Consider the following 21,408-nt stretch of genomic DNA (forward strand, 5'->3'; position numbering starts at 1 on the left):
GAAGCTAGGAGGTGGAAGGGACTACAGGAGAAGCTCTGCGTTGCCCAGGTTAGTATTTCCTCATCACAGGCCTGGGTTTCCCAGGATCTCAGGGAGCCTCCATTTCTGGGTGAGAGCATCAAAGCCTAAGGACACCTTCCCTCTCTCCTCACTGCTAAGCAGGTTAAGATTAAAGCAAACCGAGGCAAAGGCCACAGTTGACAGTGCCAAGGTAAGACTGGCCTGTCCGGGTACACACACAAGGCCGCACAGGATTAGGGGGACGTGTTAAGGGAGAAAAGGCTGGGGAAGTGAGCGGGCGATGGCCTACGACGGGACTTGGGGCGGGGCGTGCGAAACGCCTGGCAGGCGGGCCCATGAGGATGAGCAATCAGAATGCGGACTGTGTCCCAGGGGCGGAGCAGAGGCGTAGCTTGGTCGAGATTGGATAGCGGCGCGGCGCAGGGAGGGGGCCGCGCGCCGTCCGGGCCGGCAGCTTTGCAAGTCCTGGTTATATATCGCGGTGGCTGCGTCCGGGAGAGCTGGCTGCGCCGCCGCGCACGTGCCTAGGTCCGACGCTCTCCTCGCTTTGCCCAGGCGTTCCTTCTGTCCCGGCTCTGTTCCGTCTCGCCCCGAGGTTCACTCTATCCTTGGAGCCCCCAGCCTTTCGCCCAGCGCCTCCAAGCTTTGGACCTCGACGTCTGCAAAACTAGATGGTCACAGCCATGAATGTCTCACATCAAGTAAATCAGCTGTTCCAGCCCTGCAACTTCGAGCTGTTCAAGGACATGAGGCCCTTTTTCGAGGAGTATTGGTGAGACTTGGGAAGAGGGAAAGGCCATGCTAGGGCCCTGGGGCCAGGGTGCAAGGGGGTGGCATTGAATGCCCGCAATGATTTTCTTACAGAACAGAGTTACGGGACTCCCTCGTACTGATTTCACACTACCTTTGTCCGAGGTGCAGGTAGTATGTGGCACCTCAAAGACATTAGAGCTGAAAGCAAGCAAGCAGAAATAAGAGGATGAGGGAGAACGTGGAAACATACAGAAGCCAAAGACAGCGTGTAGTGAGAACTGGTCTTGGAGGCGTGAGGTTGATCTGAAGCCTTACTAGATGACTTCCACGTCCCCTATGGCTGTGTGTGTAAGCGTGTGTGCACAGTGCAGGGCCCGGGGACAGCCTACCCTTTACAATTATCCCATCGTTCCCCAGGTGCTCCACCGTTCCTGCTGCGGAGAAGGAGGCAAAGTCAGAGAGCTCTTCCAAGCTTTCCCCTGGAAGAGCTCTCTGGCTTTGCCCTAAAGCTCCCCAGAAGTTTTGGGGTCTGACTTTATGCTCCAACCAATTTGCCATGCCCCAACCAGGGAGAAGCTATTGCCACATTCTTATTACACCACAGCCCTGGGCTGCTTCTAGGCGCCCCAACCAGGGAGAAGCTATTGCCACACTCTTTTTACACCACAGCCCTGGACTGCTTCTCGGCGTGGGCCAGACAGCTGTCACCCACCTCTAACCCCACTGAGAGAGCAATAATCACAGAAACCTTGGACATAGCCCCTGCCCTGTGCTAGGTACTTTGTATACATTAGTACTCCCAGGAGAGATGTAGTATTCCCCCTTTACAAATTAGGAAGCCAAGGCTCAGAGAGTTAAGTTGTTTTTTCCAATGTCACACAGCTAGTAAGTGGCAGAACTGGGACTCCAACCCAGAGCACTCACCTGGAGAGATGAGTGGGCATTTCTGTAATCAGCACCCACCCATGAGCCCATCCCCTCTGCCTTCTGCTTGCCAGGGCAACCTCATTCCCCATAGCCCTGATCTACCTGCTTCTCATCCCTGTGGGGCAGAACTACATGAAGGAACGCAAGGGCTTCAACCTGCAGGGGCCCCTCATCCTCTGGTCCTTCTGCCTTGCAATCTTCAGGTAAGACCCCATCCCACTCCTTGCCTCTTCTCTAGACGTTAGACCTCCATTCTATGCCTTAAAGCTTTCCCGATTGCATCAACCTCCATCCTGTCCCCAAGTTGCCCTGTAACACTCTCCCCATCTCATTCTCAGCTTTAGTTCCCCTCCCAGCCTTCACCCTCTTCTATTATATTATCCTCTTTTCCTTCTTTTTTAGACCCCTACCTGGTGGTCTCTGCTTTTTCCCTCTTGCCTTCATAGTCTGTACTTGTAAAACATTTCTCCAGTCTCTAATGCTCTCACCTCCTAACACCCTCTCTCAGGACCCTCCAATAACTTCCCCATATTTTCTCCCCCAAACTCCTTCAGTCTTCCCCTATCCCTCCACACATCTCCTCCTAGGCTCCTAACCCCTCCCAAGAACCCCATTCTTTAACTCAACTTTCAGTCCCATCCCCTTGCATTCCCTGATCTTTCTCCAGCCCTCATCTCCTCTAGGCTATTGGTTGGATCTACCAGATTGGCCTCAGGCTCTCAGGAGCTTTGACCCAGCCCCGTGGACAGGTGGGGAGGTGGTAGGGCTTGGAACACAGTAACCTGGCCAAGCCGAGGGAAGGGTGGATTGGTGCCTGGGGATGACACTTATACCATCTTCCTTTGTCCCATTTCAGTATCCTGGGGGCAGTGAGGATGTGGGGCATTATGGGAACTGTGATACTTACCGGGGGCCTAAAGCAAACCGTGTGCTTTGTCAACTTCGTTGGTAATTCTACAGTCAAATTCTGGTCCTGGGTCTTTCTTCTCAGCAAGGTCATAGAACTCGGTGAGTGGCAAGGCTTTGTCTCTCTGGTGCCTTGTGAACTGCATCCCTCCACAGGGCCCTCCTTTCACCCATACCCTTGAGAGTCCCTTTCCTACCCCTAGGTCCCAATAATACCTCTTACCCAAGCCCCTCTATAGATTCTCTGCCACAAAGACCCCCTTCCCTCCCCTGAGAATTTCTCCTGTGTCCCTACACCCAGCGCAGAGGGTGGTCCCAGCACTGGGTGGTGTGCCAACTATGATTCTCCATCTCCCAGGAGACACAGCCTTCATCATCCTGCGTAAGCGGCCACTCATCTTTATTCACTGGTACCACCACAGCACAGTGCTGGTGTACACAAGCTTTGGATACAAGAACAAAGTGCCTGCAGGAGGCTGGTTCGTCACCATGAACTTCGGTGTGCATGCCTTCATGTACACCTACTACACTCTGAAGGCTGCCAACGTGAAGCCCCCCAAGATGCTGCCCATGCTCATCACCAGCCTGCAGATCCTGCAGATGTTTGTAGGAGCCATCGTCAGCATCCTTGCGTACATCTGGAGGCAGGAACAGGGATGCCACACCACGATGGAACACTTATTCTGGTCCTTCATCTTGTATATGACCTATTTCATCCTCTTTGCCCACTTCTTCCGCCAGACCTACATCAAGCCCAAGGTCAAAGCCAAGACCAAGAGCCAGTGAAGGGTTGGAGAGAACAGTGAAGCTCCAGTCTCTCTCTTCTCCAGGGCACCAAGAGGCTGGGCTTAGTTTTGGGAGAATGATTAGGTTGCCTTACCTGCATGGTTTCCCCAGAGGATGTGTGCCCCACGGTGGCTGGAATTTTTGAGACAAGAAGGGTGACCCTGGGATGGGGGTGTGGTCTGTTACTTTGATGTTTCTGTTTTTAATGTGAAGGCCAAGAAGGCCCTGGGATGGGGGTGGGGCGGAGGAGGGTCCCAAGAGCTGAGTTGTTTAACTTCTATCCAGAAATCTTTCTTCTTCTTGCTCTATTTTTTTAATTAAATATTTCAACAAAATTTTGAGAGTTTGGGGATTTGGGGGGAAAGAGCGCTGCTACCAAGGGGATGATCGGCAGGTGGGACGCCTGAGGGTGTGTGGAAGGGTGAGAGGCACACACACAGACACTGAAAGAATCCTAGGCCTGGTAGGCACTTAATAAATGTTGTTACAGACCAGAATTTTATTGCTGTTAGAGGACCAAGCCCCTCATAGGAACAGTGAGAAACAGGCTCAGAAAGGCGGAGTAACTTTATCTAAAGTCATAGGCTCCCTGAATAGCAGAGCTGACACCTACAAGCATTGGAGACCAGATCTACCAGCTAGCCTCCCTGAGACCACGAGGTGGCGCCGCAGCACCGGCTGTGGCCGATGCCAGCCCGGTAGCTGGTTTCCCACGTCCCCAGCACTCACGCACCTCTTTGCTTCAAGAATCCCGGGCTGCCCCGACCTGGAGTGGGGGCAGGTGGTGAGTGGGACTGAATCCCTGGAAGCCTGGACCCTCACTTCGTTCCTGTACATCCAGCTCGCCTGTAGACAGTGGGGGAGGATGAAGGGAAGAGGACTCAACCGCAACTCTGAATCATCACGCCTTCGACAGTCCGCGCACGTTTATTTCATTTATCTTTGAAAACGAGGGAGGGGAAGCCTGGAGAAGGCGGGATGGGCCAAGGGTGAGTTGGCCCCCGGGAAGCTGGTCCCTGTTCCTGGCTTTAGTCCCAGGGGCGCGGTCTGTGTATAGGGCCCAGTCCACCCCTCAGGGCTGGGAGGGGAAGGCCCTCTCCTGAGCCGGCGCCCCCCAGCTGACCAAACACCCCTTTTAGACCCTGGGGCGGGAGCAAGCCAGTCAAAACGACCCCAGTCCGAGGAGGCTGTGAATCGTCGCCCCCGCCCTCGGGGATGATCTACGGGCGGGGCCGCTCATACGGGCCTTTCCACGGCGTACTGGCAAGGACTGAGGTTGGCTGCCGGGGGCGGCCCGTGCACGGCGGGGTAGCTGAAGGAAGCGTGCTGTTTGGCTTTGAGCCGCAGGCTAGCCAGGCTCGAGTTACACGGGTCCCGATAGACGTAGGGGGAGGAGGCGGCAGCCGCGGCGGCGGCGGCGGCCGAGGCGTAAGGGCAGGACACGGCCCCGGAGGACACGGCGGCCGGAGCCAGCCCGGGGGGGCCCCCGCCCAGGCCCTGCAGGGCCCCAGGCCCTGGCACGGTGCCCGGGGCAGCCGCGGCGGAGGGCACCATGGAGGCGGCGATGGAGCTGGGTGGCGAGAAGACGGGCTGCGAAGCCAGAGGCCCCACGTTGACCGAGTTGAAGGCGAATGGGAAGGTCTTGGCGGCGAGCGGCGGGGCAAGCGCCTTGGGCGGCCAGTTGCCGTACGAGTAGCCGGGGTACACCTCCTCGTAGGGCGGCACAAGCCCCCCGAGCGGCGCCGCGAAGCTGCCCTTGCACAGCTCGGCCTGCTGGCTGCGCTCGCGCTTCCGCCATTTGGCGCGCCGGTTCTTGAACCACACCTGCGGGCACGGGAGAAAGGCGGTCAGGGCTCGGGGCCAAGTCCCAGCGGCTGGAGGGCGGGCCACCCCGACGAGGCTACCAGCCGGGGCCCTGCGGTCAATAAACGAGATGAGGTGGCTGGAGACGGGGTGGGAGGGAAGGAGTGCACGGAGTCCGGGGTCGGAGAACAGAAGGCGCGGGCGGCAGGACCGAGTCATCGGCGCCAGGGTCTGGGGGGACAGCAGGATGAGGTCGAGTAGAGGTGGATAGGGGAAAGAGAGACGGTGTCAGGGCCGAAGAAGCGCGCGGTCCGGGTAGTAGGGAGCAGTGGGAGCAGAGGCTGGAGGTTGGCGGGCAAGAGGCCGCATGGGGCTGCAGCCGGGAGCCAGGGTCCGGGGTCCGGGGGAGGGGAAGGTGGGGTGGAACCGCTGGCCGCCGGGTCGCAGGCTGAGTGCGGAGGGCCAGCGCGGGTGCGAGTCGCGGGTCTGGAGAGCATACCCGCACGCGGGCCTCGGTGAGGTTGGTCCACACGGCGATCTCCTCGCGCGTGCTCATGTCGGGGTAGCGGTTCCTCTGGAAGGTCGCCTCCAGCTCCTGCAGCTGCTGGCTGGTGAAATGCGTGCGCTGCCGCCGCTGCTTCTTCTTCAGCGTGCCGTCCTCGGGGGAGCCGCCGGGCAGCGAAGCCGAGGCCTTCTCTGAGTCTGGGGGGCCAGGGTGGGGGCAGGTCACAGGGCGCCCAAGCCTGCGCGGATTCTCGGGCTCCGGGACCTCCTAAGCCACCCGCTGGCTCCCACCTGAGCTGCGCAGCCGGGGTCCCACCCGCACTGGGGATGAAGCTGTTATCTCCTGCACTCCCGGAAGGGGGCGCGCTTACCGCTGTGCTCCTGGCCCTTGCAGCCGTGCTCTGGGAGCTGGGGGTGCGGAGTGCCCGCGTCTGACAGCGACAGGGCAGGGCTCCGGGCCTCTGCCTCGCTGAGCAGGCCGAACTCCATGGAGGGAGGTCTCTGGAGGTGAGAGAAGACAGAGACTAGGGTAACGGGGGTAAAATCTCCGGCTTAGCTGGGTCCCAGCAGCGTTTCCCCGTAAATTCCCTGCCACCTTTCTCAGCCCCAGCCATAAAGCTGGGGCTGCGTGGGGCTCCTTAGGATAGAATGGGGAAATAGCAGCCTAAAGGCACAGAGGTGCATGCTGACAGGTTCTCTGCATAGATATATAAACTAGACTTTGTTTTGTTTACTGCTGGGAACTAGAACTGTGCCAGGTATACAGTTGGGGTTCAATATTTATTGAATTAATAAAAATGTAGACTACAGGCCGGGCGCGGTGGCTCACACCTGTAATCCCAGCACTTTGGGAGGCCAAGGCGGGTGGATCACCTGAAGTCAGGAGTTCGAGACCAGCCTGGCCAGCATGGCGAAACCCCGTGCCTACTAAAAATACAAATTTGCTGGGCAGGGTGGCACGCACTTGTAATCTCAGCTACTCAGGAGGCTGAGGCAGGAGAATCGCTTCAACCTGGGAGGTGGAGGTTGCAGTGAACCGAGATGGCGCTACTGCACTCCAGCCTGGGTGACAGAACATGACGCTGTCTCAAAAAACAACAACAAAGAAATCTACACTATAGCACACTACATACCCTATACTACATCTGCAAAAACTTAAAATCCTTCTCACCTGAATGCTCAGTATCCCCCTATACTCATACATGGTCCTCAGCCAATCATGCCTGAGACAGACCAGATGTCTGTTATCCATTCTCCTTGGGACAGATTGTATTTTGAACCAGACCTGATATTTCTCCCTTAAGAATAATGGCTGCTGGCCGGGCGTGGTGGCTCAAGCCTGTAATCCCAGCACTTTGGGAGGCCGAGGCGGGTGGATCATGAGGTCAGGAGATCAAGACCATCCTGGCTAACACGGTGAAACCCCGTCTCTACTAAAAATACAAAAAACTAGCCGGGCGAGGTGGCGGGTGCCTGTAGTCCCAGCTACTCGGGAGGCTGAGGCAGGAGAATGGCTTGAACCCAGGAGGCGGAGCTTGCAGTGAGCTGAGATCGTGCCACAGCACTAGAATAACAGCTGCTATCATTTATGTGTACTTACTGTGAGCCTTTACCTCATTCTGTCTCCCCTCACAAGAATACGTCAAGTATGATCATCCTTTTTCTGCTGAGGAAACTGAGACTTGAAGGAACTTGATGAGGCTCACAGAGCTTGTAAGCAGTGGGATTGAGATCTGAACTAGGTCTGTGAGACTCCTAATGCTTTTTCTTTGTTTGCTTTTTATTTTTCTTTTATTATTATTTTATTTTTCTGATTCAGTCAACTCAGAACGCTTGTTTTCTCACACTGTGCTCTTTGGGGCCTTCCCTCGAGGTTCCCTCAGGGACTCAGCTACAGTTCTAACCTGGCCTTGCTTGGGTCTGCTTCAGCTAGGGCAGCTCTGCTTTGGTCTGTTTCGTTTATGAATTCTTTCTTTTTTTTCTTTTTTTTTGAAATGGAGTCTCGCTTTGTCACCCAGGCTGGAGTGCAGTGGCATAATCTCAGCTCACTGCAGCCTCCACCTCCAGGGTTCAAGCTATTCTCCTGCCTCAGCCTCCCGAGTAGCTGGGACTACAGGCACATGCCACCACTCCTGGCTAATTTTTGTATTTTTAGTAGAGATGGGGTTTCACCATGTTGGCCAGACTGGTCTCGAACTCCTGATCTCAGGTGATCCACCTGCCTTGGCCTCCCAAAGTGCTGGAATTAGGCGTGAGCCACCACGCCCAGCCTGTTTTGTTTATTATTTCTGAAGAGGTTTCATTTGAAATAAGGTAACAAGATCAAACACAAGTGTGAAAACCACTTGTGCGTGGGTGCTTGGGTTTGGCCTGGTCTCCTGCCTGCACTGATATACACTGTATCCCACCAGTGATTGCTCCACCCATGGATGGCCTCTACCAAGCCTGCTCCAGGCTGTAGGCAGGAGCTTCATAAGACCACCTTGCTACTCATAACTTCCTATCCCAAAACCTAGCTTCACATTGCCCAGGAGCCTCCCTGGGTCCCTCTCCAAGTTTCCCCCGCAGAGTCCCCTTTTCTGCCTGCTCTCCCAGGACCCCTCTGCTGGGAGGAAGGGAAATGGGCAATACTGGGGCTCAAGACTCTGGGTGCCTTTTGGTTGGAGGAGAACAGAGGAGGCTAGGGACAGAGGGAAGGGGTAGAGAGCTGAGTGAGAGGGGCCTCTCTGCCTCTGTCACCCCTTCCCCATTAACAGGGGCTTAATGCAGGCTACACGGGGTGGCATTAATGTAGTGGATTAGTCTAGATTGAGATGTGTGTCACTTGGCTGCTCTGGATTTATTAGGAGCCTTTCTCAGGGAGGTGCAGATGGGCAGCAGCCTGTATTTACACATGGTAACGCCCCCTTCAACCAGCTCAGAGTTCACAGCTGTGCCCCCACTCCCCACCCCACCTCTCAAGCCAGGTTGGAAGTGGAACCAAGGTCAAGGCAGGAGGTTGAGAAAGAGTCCCTGCTCTTTCTACAGGCAGAGGGGTCTAGATCTTGGACCTTTTACTGGATGTGAAGAGACAGGGCTGGAGGGAACCCAGGACAGGAGAAAAGTCAGGCCAGAACTGGAGGTGTGCTCAGCTTACTTCCCCTTCCAGGTCAGGTCAGGGGGTTTGGAGCTGGAAAACTTTGGCCAACAATGCTCTGATGGAAGGGAGATGTCCCTGAGAAAGAACTATGGTAGCCTTGACTGGGAAGATGAGGGAGGAAGGGTTAGAACTGAGAGCTGGAAAAAGGGGTGCTCTGAAGTCTCCCCTTACTTCATACCCAAGATGCCCTTGAAATGCAAATCATCCCCCCTGACTTTTCCAGAGGCCATGGAAGCAACACGAAGCTGGCAAAAAACCCAGAGAGGGGTTTACCTGTGGGAAAAGCAGTCCCACCCTTGCCACCTAGCCTTCCAGTCAGCTTTGGCTCCAGACTTGCAGTTTTCCAAATTACCCTGTCCCCGGCATTCCATACCTGCATCTTGCTTTCACTCTATTTCAGCAGAGGGAGGCAGGGTAAGAAGGGATATGGGCGAGGAAAAGACGAGGCCAGAAAGCCGAGTTCAGGCTGCGTGTTCCCAGAGACAGATGGACACATGTGCAGACACACACAGGCCCCCACTCAGACATAATAAGCACTTGGACTTGGAGCTAGGGGCACACAAACACACACTCTCCCACACATGCGCTGCCACATCCAGGCAGACAGACACGTACCGTCACACAGTCTCCTTTCTGTGACAGGGACAGCTGCCGGGGCTGTTTTGGAGCTAGCCATCATTACCCTCCCCCCACCCCCCCCACTGCCTCCCTGGCCCCTCTGAACCTCAGCTCTCAGTCCCAGGAGCTAAGGACTCTGTGTGGGGGAGGAGCAGGCCAAGGGGCCAGGGGAGTGTGCTGCACTGGATGCTGCTGAGTGAGGAGAAGGCATGAGCACGCTGGAGCTAGAGGATGGGGTGGGGAGGAGGGGCAGAAAGTGCCCAGGCCCCTCTCGGGAAAGTCATCTGGTATAGCCCAAAGAAATTAGGTTTGGAGTCAACAGATCTAGGTTCACGGTCCTGGCTCTACAACTTACTAGCTGTGTGTCCTTGGCAAGTAACTTTACCTCTCTGGGCATATTTCTTCATCTCCGAAAGGAAGTTCATGATCCCTTCCCTACTTGCCTTCAGTATTGTTAGAAGGTTTAGATAAAAACATAAACATGTAGATATGAGTAGGGATAAAAACTCTACCTGAGTAGTTTTTTTCCCCTCACTCATTAAACAAATGCTATTTAGCACATTCTATGAGCTGGGCATTGAGTTAGGCCCTGAGGGTGGAGTAGTGACTAAGATCTCATCCCTGTGTCTGCCCTTCCTCGAGTGGGTCATCTCCCCAGACTCTGTATCCTGCAGTGAACTGTTTCCCTAGTGAATGAAGGTGAGTACACTGCATTGCTGAGAGATAGGCAGCACATGCTGTGAACACTTGGTCCTGAGCATAGACGACCCAGTCAACAAGGCAACAGCAAAATGGGCAGAGTACTCTGGGAGCCACTTTGGGGATGAGGGACTGGTAAAGGAAAGAATGAAGCCTTTAGGCTCTTGCATGGGCTAGTAACAGCAGAGAGAGGAGCCATAGCTGAGAAGGGACCTGACTGTGAAACTGAAGAGAGAAGGAAAGAGCAGTAAAGCCAGGCAGGCAATAAGAGAGATGGAAGGGTGGGGGCATAGACCTCTAGCCGACTCACGTCCGGGTGGGCTGGTCAGGCAAAGGCTGGGGGCGCCAAGCTGTTGTCTGAGCTGGAGACAGGCTGGCTGAAGATTAAGCTCCCCCAAACTGCTGGAGGTCAGGAAGCTAGGGAGTTGGGACTGAGGCCAGGGACTTCGCCTCACTCAGTGGATAGGGAAGAACAAGCAGTAGGTCTGGAAGCTGCAGGATTAGTTGATGCTAGTAAAAAATGCCCAGGCAGGGACAGAGAGAGTCGGGAGATAACAGTGATAGTGAGTCCAGCTCTGGGAGGGGGCTGCTGGCCCCACCCCTAGCCTTTTTGCCACACCCTGCTAGGGATGTGTGGCCCAGTCCCACTGGTGTCAGGCAGGCCCAGGGAGTACAGAGGGCCTACAGATATGCTCTGATTCTGCAGTACAGGCTGGAATTAGAGGAAGCCTGGTCATGGACTGCAACAAGAATGAAATATCCAGGATATATGAAAGTGGAGAGCAGTTCTCAGGCCAAGGAGGCCACAGTGGGGAGGTCATGGTTTCCAAGAGACACAACCCCATGGCAATAAGTCAGCTGTCATGTGGACCCACTTAAGTCCTGAAGCCAGAGGGGTAGACCAGGGACATAGTGAGAGCCCACAATCAGTTGCACTAATAATGCTTGAGGCTGGAGGCATAACCTGGAACTCAAATAGGAGAAAACCTTTCTCTTTCAGGGGCTAAATGGAGAGGAGATGAGAGGAGCTGGAGTTATGATGTTTTCATCTTATAAATGTGAAACAGAAGTGAGGCCCTTAAGTGGACATGGCCGCATGTTCATTTGGGACGCTGAGCACCCAGACTATATGGTCTGCTGAACTGCAGTGTGCAAATGCGAGCAAATCGAGACACATTTGCAGCAAAGATTTGAAGCATTCAAGTTATCAAGGGACAAATCGGGGATCAGAGAAATGATTCTACAGTCTTCCTGCTCTTCCTTGCTTCCTTCCTGGGGATCCCAAGAACAGTAAGGCACATACCCTAACTTGTAGGAGTCTGCAGTGTAGGCAGGCAAACGGAGCACAGGATGGAAAGATGGAATGCATGGGTCTGACTGACTGGGAGATCAGAGAGAGGGAAACCCATGGAAGGTGGTACCGAGTGTTGGGGGCTCAGAGAATATAGGCACGCGACTGAATTGGGAGTTGAAGAAGCAGAGAAGGGGTATGGCGTTCTAAATAATCAACAGTGTTGGGAATAAGCTGGCAGGCTGGGAGGGCAGTGGTGAGCCTAGGTTAGTCAGAGTCTCAGTGTAGGCCACGGGAGATTTGCAGAGAGAAACAAGTCAAACTGAGGGGGGCCTCCAATCGGGGACAAGGGTTAGTGATTCAGATTTGACAAAGTCTAGGCTAGAGTATGTCCAGCTTTTTCATCAAAACCCCTAAGATTCACACTGAGCAACAGCCCTGAATAAAGAAAAAAACCCCTAAGACCAGTCAAAAACAAATCTACTAGAAAACTAGAGGCATGACCTGAAACAGCTGCCACTAGTGTGAAATTGTTTGGAGTTTGCCAGCTTTATGTTTAAAATGCAAGCAAATTTTTCATTCTATTCCATACTTTAGTCATGGAATATAAAATATTTTAATATAAAAATAAATCTTATTTTAATATAAAAATAAACCTCCCAATCTTCAAGTGATATCACCCACCAGGAAGATGGGCCCTATTTAGACTGTGTGTCATGCCTCTCCCACTCCTTACTGCCCTCCTCCCACCCCACCCCCCTATGAGAAGCAATGCACCAAAGAGTGGGGGTCACTGGAGGCTTGTAGCCAGGGGTGTGACAAAAAACAGCATCTTTGTGGCCTTTATTTGACCATGGTGAGCAGAATGGGTTGGGCAGGGAAGAAATAGGAAAGGAGAAACTATTAACTGAAAGATGCAAAAAAGGCCGTGGGGCAGGACAATGGGAAAGGAGAGATAGAGTTTTGAAAGTTACTCCTCTCTGTCTTCCCCCAACTCTTACCCATCTGATGATCTTTTCCTTTTCCTCCCTCTCATTCTTTTCATGAGTCCCTGGCAGTGGCCATGGACACCCTAGACACCCCAAAGCTCAGGACCTAATGGATCCTTCATGTTAGTCTAGGAGGCATCATTTAGTGTGAATGGAGAAGAAAAGTGTCCACTGGCCCCATCCTTCTGTCACCACAAGTCAGCTTTAGCCTGCTGCGTTTGCCCTCCCTTCCTGAACCCGAGTCTGGGCCAATGTTCCATCTCTGAGCAGAAGGCAGGCAGAGATATTTGGCCTGGTAGGCAGGCTAAGCATTTGGGGAGCTCCCCAGAGTTCTTGGACAGGGACGGGGTAGTGGCCAGCATCTGAAGCCTGCGATAGCGTGGCCCATCTATCATTAAGATCCCTCCTATGGCTGCATCAGGAAGGTGGTTAGGCTGCTCTAAGGCTGAGCCCCACTTTTCCAAACAAAGATTCTGCAGTTTGGGCATAATAATAGTGCTTCTTATTTCTATGGTGCTCCATTTGCAGAGGGCTTTCACAGACATGATTTCATTTAACTTGCACAACTGCCCTGCATGGCAGGAGTGCCTATCCCCATTACACCTCTAAGAAGGCAGAATGCAAGGTTACACAGTTTGAAGAAATTCAAACCACCTAGTTCTGCTCTTTCCATGCCTCACTCCCTCTACCCTGCAGCCATTTGTGACTCTCACATGTGCTGATCCTTCCAAGCCCTGAAGGATTCCATTTCTACTTCCTGCCTCTACCATCTCTCTGGAAATGAGCTCTGGAAGTATGCTGCCCACTGTGTGCCAAAGAACATTTTTCTATTCATCCTGAGCTTGCATCACTGCAGTTCTAAAAGGCCCCCTCATCTCCAGTTTCAAGATTTGGGGAGCAAGCAATTCTTCTGCATATCTAGGCTTTTTATTATGCTGTAGATTTCCATCTTGTCTCACCTTCCAGAGGACTAAACTTTGACATTTGCTCTCGCCAGCAACCCCTGGCTCCCCATTCTGCCAACCATTCTCTGACCCTACTCTAGGCCCATGACATTCTTCCTAAGAGCCAGTGACCAGGCATGCATTCAGCTACATGGCTTTATGCAAGGTTGGGAAACGGTTCTGTTTTTTGTTTCCAGTCATCTTCATTATGATACCATCTCTTTGGCCTTTTTGACAAAAGCCAACTTTGAGCTAAAGTGTTCAGGGAGCCATCCGTAATGCTTCCCCTATTCCTTTCCTGACACAGAGCCCTTCATTTCACCTATAATTTCAGTGATTTTTATAGGAGCACAAGCCCCTGAAAAGTGTATCAGAATGTGATAGGGATAATTGTGGTGTGTCTTTATATTGCTCAAAATAGAGCAAATGAAAAAAAAAAAAAAACGTTGAGAATCCTAGCCAGTAATAAGCAAACTTTAGAACTGAGAAATGGACATGGGAGTGTGGGGAATACCTAGTGTATGTCACTCATAGGTGAAGGGTGAGAAAGCTTGAAACCGCTGTTTAGATTGCTCATTGCTAAATACAGTGGCCTTGCGCTTGTCCTTGTGAAAACTCAGTCCCCACCTGGGCTATCTTGCTCACTTACATGGACTCATTCTCCCTGCTCTGTCCTCTTCAGCATAATTGAGCTCTGGTTAGAATTGGGGTCAGGGTGGGCCGGGCGCAGTGGCTCACGCCTGTAATCCCAGCACTTTGGGAGGCCGAGGCGGGTGGATCAGGAGGTCAGCAGATTGAGACCATCCTGGCTAACACGGTGAAACCCCGTCTCTACTAAAAATACAAAAAATTAGCCGGGCGTGGTGGCGGGCGCCTGTAGTCCCAGCTACTTGGCAGGCTGAGGCAGGAGAATGGCGTGAACCCGGGAGGCGGAGCTTGCAGTGAGCAGAGATCGCGCCACTGCACTCCAGCCTCGGCGACAAAGCGAGACCCCGTCTCAAAAAAAAAAAAAAAGAATTGGGGTCAGGGTGGATGGTCACTGTAGGGGCCCAGCGGAGTCAGGGCTGTATCTCAGCTGCAGGGAAAGTAAACCCGGCTGTTAGGTAGGGCCAAGACATCCTTCCCAACCAGACTCAGAGGGCGAGATAGTCCCCTGTTGCACTCCAGAGTCTGGATTCCATGAGCCTCCTTCCCACCTCTGCTCAGCCACTAGGGTGGTGCTGGGACTGGTAGGGCTGAGGAAGCAAAAGGGAAACAGGACCACAGGGTTTGCTTTGCTAATGGGGCTGTAGTTTTCTCTTCTGGCCTGGGCTCCTGCCCACTGTAGGGAAGGAGCCATTGGTCGGCTGATACTCCAGCAAGGAGTCTGGGGGGTGTCTGGTTAATTGTATTGGAATTAGGAGGCAACTGAGGCTGCCAGGGGTTTGTGCCCAGCTCCTTCCTGTTTTCTCATTGCCTTTTGTCACCTATTCCTTCCTTTCCTGTGGTTTTTTGTTTTGTTTTGTTTTGGTTTTTTGCTTGTTTTTGTTTTTGTTTTGAGATAGAGTCTAGCTCTGTCGCCCAGGCTGGAGTGCAGTGGCGCGATCTCGGTTCACTGCAAGCTCCGCCTCCCGGGTTCACACCATTCTCCTGCCTCAGCCTCCCGAGTAGCTGGGACTACAGGCGCCTGCCACCACACCCGGCTAATTTTTTGTATTTGAAGTAGAAACAGGGTTTCACCGTGTTAGCCTGGATGGTCCTTTCCTGGTCTTGATTCCCACTAGCAGGCTCCTCACTGGCCTTCTGTCCTCAAATTTGGATTCTGGAAGTACAGAGTGATGCTCTGATCTATTCTGAATTGAAGGGGGCATGTGTCCCAGCCCACCTCACCCCAAGTCCAGGCTGCAGTCTTTACTCTCGCTCCCTGCTCGCAGCTTCGCAGCCCGAAGGAGCTGAAACAAGTTGGCAAAGTGTGAGCTGGGATTTGAGGTGACCCACCGCAGCCGACCCCATCGCACACGCAGCAGCTGGGCAGGTGCTGCTGGGTAGATGGACATGCCACCTAGCCAGGGACATTCTGTCCGCCACTGCCCGACACAACGCCCGCTCCGGAGAGACCCACTTCGCTACCCTGGACATTCTGTCCACTCCGAGCCCCATGCGCCGCGGACATTCTGTCCGATTCTGAGGCGGCCTCAAGTCAGGACCCAGCTGGGCTCAGACACCCCAAGCCAGATCCACCGTACCCGCCGCCTGGTCACTCTGATCTGCACAGCGGCCATCTGACTCAGTCGCGGCCGGGCTCTCACAACACGGCTCCTATTCCAACTGCGGAGCAGCTGGGAAGAAAAGCGTGTGTGACCAGGCGCACCCCGGCTCCCAGCCCCTGGAGTCTGAGCCTGGGCCGAAGGGCGTCGGGCGCCGCCAACTGCCCCTACACTGGGGGCCGCCGCCGGCTCCCCAGCTGGCCAGGGCCTCTGCAACCCCTTTCGCTCCCTGACCGCCTGCCCCGTGCCCTGGGATTCCAGGGCGCTTTCTGGTAATGGTTTCCAGACTCCCTACTCCCTGCCTCGCGAAGCCCCTATCCTGGCTTCAAGTCTCCGGCTTCGTTCCGGATCCTCTGAGTCTCCCCCTTCCCTATCCCCTGGTTCTTACCCTGAGTTTCCCTTTTCCCAAGTCCTGGCCCCAGGTCTGCAGTCCGCCCTCCCTGTTCTCGACCTGTTCCCCAGGCACCAGAGTTCAGCTGCCCCAGGTCCCGTTTTAGGGATTCCAAGGTCCAGCAATAGCTCCTCGGCCCCATGAGCCCCTGTCCTTAGAATGGTCAAACACTCACAGTGCGTCCCGCAACAGGCAGGCAGACTCCCAGCAGCGGCGGCGGCGGCGGCGGCGGCGGCGATCTAGAGGGCAGGCAGGGGCCAGGGGCCAGGGGCCAGGGGCCGGGCACCCGGCCGGAGTAGGGGCCGCCCCCCTGCTCCCGGGCCGCCTCTCCGCTCCGGCTCTCTCGGACTCGAGGAAGGAGTGAGCCTCACCGCGTACTGCCACCCCCAGCCGGCGCCCATTCACTTTATGGCAGACCAGGGCGCCCCCAGCCCGCCGCGGCGAGCCGCGCGCGTCAGGCCCCGCCCCTTTCCAGCTGCGCTGCCGGGGCTCCGCCCTTTCCAGCTGTGGATCTCCAAGCCCCGCCTATGAGGGAGGGGTCTGGCCGGCGAGACGCCAAGAACCCCGCCCTCTGGCCAATCAGAAGCGCTCCTCAGCAACTGGGCCGCGCCCCTCCCCACGTGGCAGAGAGCGCGCTCCTGCTAGGACGCTTAGGCAGAGCCAAGCGGGAGAGAGTAGAGTGGTCCGGTAGTCCTGGGTAAAAGGGATCTACTGGCAGCGAAGTGGGGCTGGGCCGCTACCCGGAGCAAAGTGGATCGGCGCCAGCTGGGAAGGCGCACGGGGCCGCCGGGTCTCAGCGCGCAGACTTCTCTGCCGCTCAAGTTTCGCCGATTTTCTCCACTTGTCGCTGTCCGTCTCTCCTCTCCCTTTTGTCTCTGTTCCAATCCTCCTACGTCTCGCCTTTCTTTCCTCTTCTTTCTCCTCAGCCGCTTCGCTCCTGCTGTTTACCATTCTCCTTCCTCCTCTGCCACTTTAAAAGACTCATTTCCCTTTCTCTCTGCTCCTCTTTTTCCTCGTATCTTTCCTCCTCTTCATTTCCCCCTTCTTCTCCAAGGAAGGTGACTTCGTGGAGACAGCAGGGTTTGGAATGAGACAAACCAAAGTGGTATTCCAACGCCGCCACGAACTGCACCATCACTGAGTGAACTTGGACAAATAACTATCATTTCCCTCCCCACGCAAAACAATTAAGAGGAGGTTCCTGCTGGATCTCAGGGCTTGGGCTGGGCACTCCAAAGGCATGGACCGATTGCCTTTCAGTCTGTACCCTTGTCTTGCTTGGGCTGTGCTCTCCCTCCTTCAGCAGGGCTGGTTTCCCGCTGGTGGTACCACGTTAAGTACTGTGGGCAAGGTGTAGCCTTGGTGCCTGCTGGTTAGGAATTTGCAAGGGACAGGACAGATGACCAAGTAACAGATGACCAAGACTCCTAGCAGACTGTGACTTCGGCTCTCCCTTACTTAGGCCTCAATTTCCAGGAAACAGGCTCCTTCTCTTCTTTCAGTTAGGCTGTGTTGCTTGGATGCTCCTGAGAGCCTCAGCCCAGTCACACAATATGCCCCTAAGGCAAATCTGAACAGTCATGTCTTTACTGTTCAGTGACTCCTATTGCCCTTAGGATAAAGGTGAAGCTCCCTACTCTGGCATACAAGACCTTTTGGACCCTGTCTTCATTTCCAATTTCCTAGTAGTTTCCTGCACACCTTTGGCCCTTCCTGTGAAAGTAACTCATCTTTGCATTGTCAATTCCTACTCCTCCAATGTTCCACTCAGGCCTTGTTTTCTCTGGGAAGCCTTTTCTGAACTCTCAGGTTAGCCTCTTGCTCCCGTGACCCTCTGTGTATACCCTCTATTACACCACCCACCATATTGAAGGGATCAGCTTATGTGTTGTCTGCTGTGAGAATAAAATTTAGGATGGTAAGGACCATGTCTATTATTCCCAGGTATAATGTAGAATCTCAATAAATATGTCACACTGAAATCTATGAGGAAGATGTTCTGCCTGGTAAGATGATGATTAGTGGTTAGGAGGGACTAGGGAATTGTCTTCTCTCTCCTCCCCATCTCTATTGCACAATCACATACTTTTAGAATGATGAATTTCTGGAGGTAGGTAGAAGTAGATATTGGCGAGCAGGAAGTTTTGGCCCACTTAAAGGATTTTCCAATTGGCTTTCCAGGACCTCTCAATCTGAGACAGGCCCAGGACACCAACTCTCAGTTTTCAAATGAAGAAGAAAATGGCTCTGAGGTAATGTGGAAAGAAATGCTATGATGGTATATCCTCTTTCCCTGACTCTCTTTAGGTGATAGAGGCTAAATCCTCAGCTGGACCCACTGACCAGAAGCCCAATGTGCAGGTGTAGGGAGTTATTAAGGGGTTCTTCAGGTCTGATGTCTGATGGGTGTTTTACACTACAGCATCGTGGCCAGGCATGGTAGCTCATGCCTGTAATCTCAACACTTTGGAAGGCCAAGGCGGGCAGATCACCTGAGGTCAGGAGTTCGAGACCAGCCTGTCCGACATGGTGAAACCCCGACTCTACTAAAAATACAAAAATTAGCTGGGTGTGATGGCAGATGCCTGTACTCCCAGCTACTTGGGAGGCTGAGGCAGGAGAATTACTTGAACCCAGGAGGTGGAGGTTGCAGTGAGCCAAGATCATACCACTGCACTCCATCCTGGATGACAGAGCAAGACTCTGTCTCAAAACAAACAAACAAAAAACAAACAAACAAAAACTAGAGCATCGTAGCACATGGATGGTCTTTGGATGTCTGGTTTTGAGACTACATTCCTATGTGGTTAGTTATGGAGCTTCCCTGGACTTGGGTCATCCATAATTGGGAGGAAGTATGGAGAGAATTTTTTTTTTTTTTCACTGCTTCCCAGCAGCTTCTCCAGGTCTGCAGGGACACTGGGTCTCTAGTGTCCCAAATAGGCTGGAAATTTCATGATTCAGTCTGCTAGAGAAAACCCATCCTCTTGTCCTCTTCCCACATATTCTCACTTTCAGGTAATACGGGTAATTCTAAATAGCTTAGTGACCTCTATCATCTCTTGCAAGGGGAGGAGGCAGCTGGGAGCAAGACAGTGAAAACAGGTGGGCATCCAACCCTCAGGCCCCTTAGCGTTTCTAAGGCAAACAAGACTTCTGTTTCCTATCACTGATGAGGTGGGCTAAGCTGTGTATTTAGCCTGGTGGATAAGGCCTGTCCAAGGCTTGGTATGAAAGCCAGACCAGGAGTCAAAGCCCGATATACTAAGGCATAAGAGGTGACAAAAGGCGATGAAAAGAGTTGGCCTGGGGGTGAGGAGACCCGGGGGTTCGTCTCTCTGCTCTGCTATTTACTAGTTATGTGAACATGGGCCCAGCCTTCCACTCCGGGGCTGTTTCCTATAATGTAAAATGAAGAGACTTAAATTAGATATCCAGGGCTTCTGCTACGTTCCATTTTCTCTATTTCTGGATGTTGGGGATGGTGCAGAAGACGCTGAAACAGAGCTGGGACGTGACAGACACAACTGTGAGAAGCCACAACAGGGAAGGTGGACGAGAGGGCGAGGAGAGCAGGGTGTGGAATAAATCGCTGGACTTTAGAATGAAGGGCGCCCAGAGCTGCCTCGAAAAGGAGTGATTCCTCAAGGGGCATGGTCTTGGCCCAGATAACTTTGGTAATACGTGGACAGGGGAGTAGGGATGCCCGCTCAAGTTCTCAAAACGGACCCCGCCCCTTTCCAGCCAATTGTAGCCTTCCTCCCCATAACGCCCAGCAGCCACTGCCAAACCGCGCACTGCAACCGAACTCTACCTAACTCCACCTCTCTAGCCGCCCAGCACAGTTCCTCATTTTTTATTGGTTTTCTAAACTGTCACTCAGAGAGTACTCGTATGCGTTGGTTGTCCCCTAACCTACCCTTTCTTTCCCTAGTAATCTCGCCTCTTGCGGCACTACCCGCCTCCTGAAGCCAATTTCCTTTATTCGATTGGATAGTCGGAATGCTACTTTTCATGGAGCAAAGCTATGATTGGCTGCATGCGGCAAGGCTCGCGCAGTTACCAGGCAGCGGGCTAGACTGAGGCTAGTTACCACGTCAGTGAGCTGACAGGGAAGGTAGCCGGCTCCGCTGCCCGTCCCGGCCGACTCATCCTGGCGGACTGTGCAGTCCCACCCTGACTTCGGCCATAATTTCCAGGAAACAGGCTCCTTCTCTTCTCCCATCTGCTACCAGAGCTGGGAGAGCTGCTCGGAGACGCCTCCAGGGTGCGGGCTGGACATGAGCAGCGGCTGCCGGTCCTGGGACTAGGCCCCGCCATTTTGGATCCGCTGACAGGTCAGCGAAGTCTCTTCCTAGAGTTCCGGTGTGGTGAAGGCCGCCCTGACTTCGCAATAGGGAATTAGGAGGAAGGGCCCTTAAATTGGGCGAGCCAGGGTGGGCTAAGGACGCAGCGAACAGGAATAAGACGAGGGAAGGGTTGTTGTGGGAGGGAACAGGAAGGTAGCAGGGGCAAAGGTCAGGCCCCTGCCGCAGGAGGGGCGATTTCTGCCCTCATTACTGATCCTTTGCAGGTGCCCAAATCTATTTTCCCAGGCTTGACCTAGTCTTTAGCTTCTCTTTTCTAGCGCTTTCTGCATCCTAAAGAGCCCAGTACTCAAAAGCTGAAAGGAAACCTAAGAAGCATTGTGTCTACTTTTATGGGTTTTCAGACTTTAGATATGAAAGTCTCTCTCTAGATTCTGTACAGCGTCTACTTCTTTGTGACTGCCTCACTAATACAAAGGAACTGCTTCATTTATACTGAATGATGAACTAGTGCACCCTAGAATCAGGTTGTCACCAGACGGACGTGTGGAAGGCTTGAGGTTATAGCAGCACAGGGAACTGGGCTATGAGAAGGCTTTCCTCTTACAGGACAGCTCAACTGCCAGTCTGGATCTGTATATAAACACTAGACCTATCTTCTGGGCCTATTTGTTCCTTTATACAATCTTTCACAGAGATTCTTTTCTGGTGTATGTTTTTGTTGACATTTCTCTCCCAGATCTTCTCTTCACCAAGGAGATGAGGCTTAATCATAAGGAAACCACTCTGTTATGACGTATTTGACTGAGAGCAGAGAGATGTTTGAGTAATGGCAAAGTTTGGTATTGTTGGCCTATTATTTTTAGTGGGCAAAAAGAGTCATGAGAGATTTTCAGCCAGTTGTAGGGTCAGAGCCCCAGAGTGAGTGATGGAACATAACCCTAGAGAGTGTAGTTTATGGCACTGTGATGACCTTTGATAAACTGCTGTGTTGTAAAGCTGTAAAAGTCCATCAAGGGTAAAGAATGCTTTTAGAAATAAGGAATAGTGTAGATGGTGTTTTTTTTTTTTTTTTTTTTTTTTT

The 21,408-nt window shown here is 53.3% G+C and overlaps 3 protein-coding genes across 5 annotated transcripts in view; 2 read left to right on the plus strand and 1 right to left on the minus strand.

Moving 5' to 3' along the window:
• Positions 1-419: 419 nt before the first annotated feature.
• ELOVL3 (ELOVL fatty acid elongase 3) lies at positions 420-3,728 on the plus strand. Its single transcript, XM_025397304.1, has 4 exons — positions 420-793; positions 1,773-1,904; positions 2,558-2,709; positions 2,966-3,728. The coding sequence occupies exons 1-4, from the start codon at positions 693-695 to the stop codon at positions 3,391-3,393; spliced, it is 813 nt and encodes a 270-aa protein (XP_025253089.1). The 5' UTR covers positions 420-692; the 3' UTR covers positions 3,394-3,728.
• Positions 3,729-4,304: 576 nt separating this feature from the next.
• PITX3 (paired like homeodomain 3) lies at positions 4,305-16,354 on the minus strand. Its single transcript, XM_025397711.1, has 4 exons — positions 16,193-16,354; positions 6,072-6,201; positions 5,696-5,898; positions 4,305-5,217 (listed from the first exon to the last, which is right to left on the minus strand). Exons 2-4 carry the CDS (start codon positions 6,187-6,189, stop codon positions 4,630-4,632), a joined length of 909 nt encoding a protein of 302 aa, XP_025253496.1. The 5' UTR covers positions 6,190-6,201; positions 16,193-16,354; the 3' UTR covers positions 4,305-4,629.
• A 3,716-nt stretch (positions 16,355-20,070) lies between these two features.
• GBF1 (golgi brefeldin A resistant guanine nucleotide exchange factor 1) overlaps positions 20,071-21,408 on the plus strand; it is a 131,078-nt gene continuing 129,740 nt past the window's right edge. For all 3 annotated transcript variants that reach the window (XM_025395808.1, XM_025395807.1, XM_025395809.1), the window contains exon 1: positions 20,071-20,354. The gene's annotated coding sequence lies outside the window, so the exon portion shown is untranslated. The remainder of the gene's footprint in view (positions 20,355-21,408) is intronic.

The sequence above is a fragment of the Theropithecus gelada genome, chromosome 9, assembly GCF_003255815.1.
Source record: "Theropithecus gelada isolate Dixy chromosome 9, Tgel_1.0, whole genome shotgun sequence".
NCBI lineage: Eukaryota > Metazoa > Chordata > Mammalia > Primates > Cercopithecidae > Theropithecus > Theropithecus gelada.

Excerpts from the sequence above, each read along its gene's own strand:
- ELOVL3 (XM_025397304.1), top strand. The coding sequence starts at position 693 with ATGGTCACAGCCATGAATGTCTCACATCAAGTAAATCAGCTGTTCCAG. Across the intron at positions 1,905-2,557 it reads TTCTGCCTTGCAATCTTCAG|TATCCTGGGGGCAGTGAGGA; the intron begins GTAAGACCCCAT and ends GTCCCATTTCAG. Across the intron at positions 2,710-2,965 it reads CAGCAAGGTCATAGAACTCG|GAGACACAGCCTTCATCATC; the intron begins GTGAGTGGCAAG and ends TCCATCTCCCAG.
- PITX3 (XM_025397711.1), bottom strand. The coding sequence starts at position 6,189 with ATGGAGTTCGGCCTGCTCAGCGAGGCAGAGGCCCGGAGCCCTGCCCTG. Across the intron at positions 5,899-6,071 it reads CAAGGGCCAGGAGCACAGCG|ACTCAGAGAAGGCCTCGGCT; the intron begins GTAAGCGCGCCC and ends CTGGCCCCCCAG. Across the intron at positions 5,218-5,695 it reads TCACCGAGGCCCGCGTGCGG|GTGTGGTTCAAGAACCGGCG; the intron begins GTATGCTCTCCA and ends CCGTGCCCGCAG.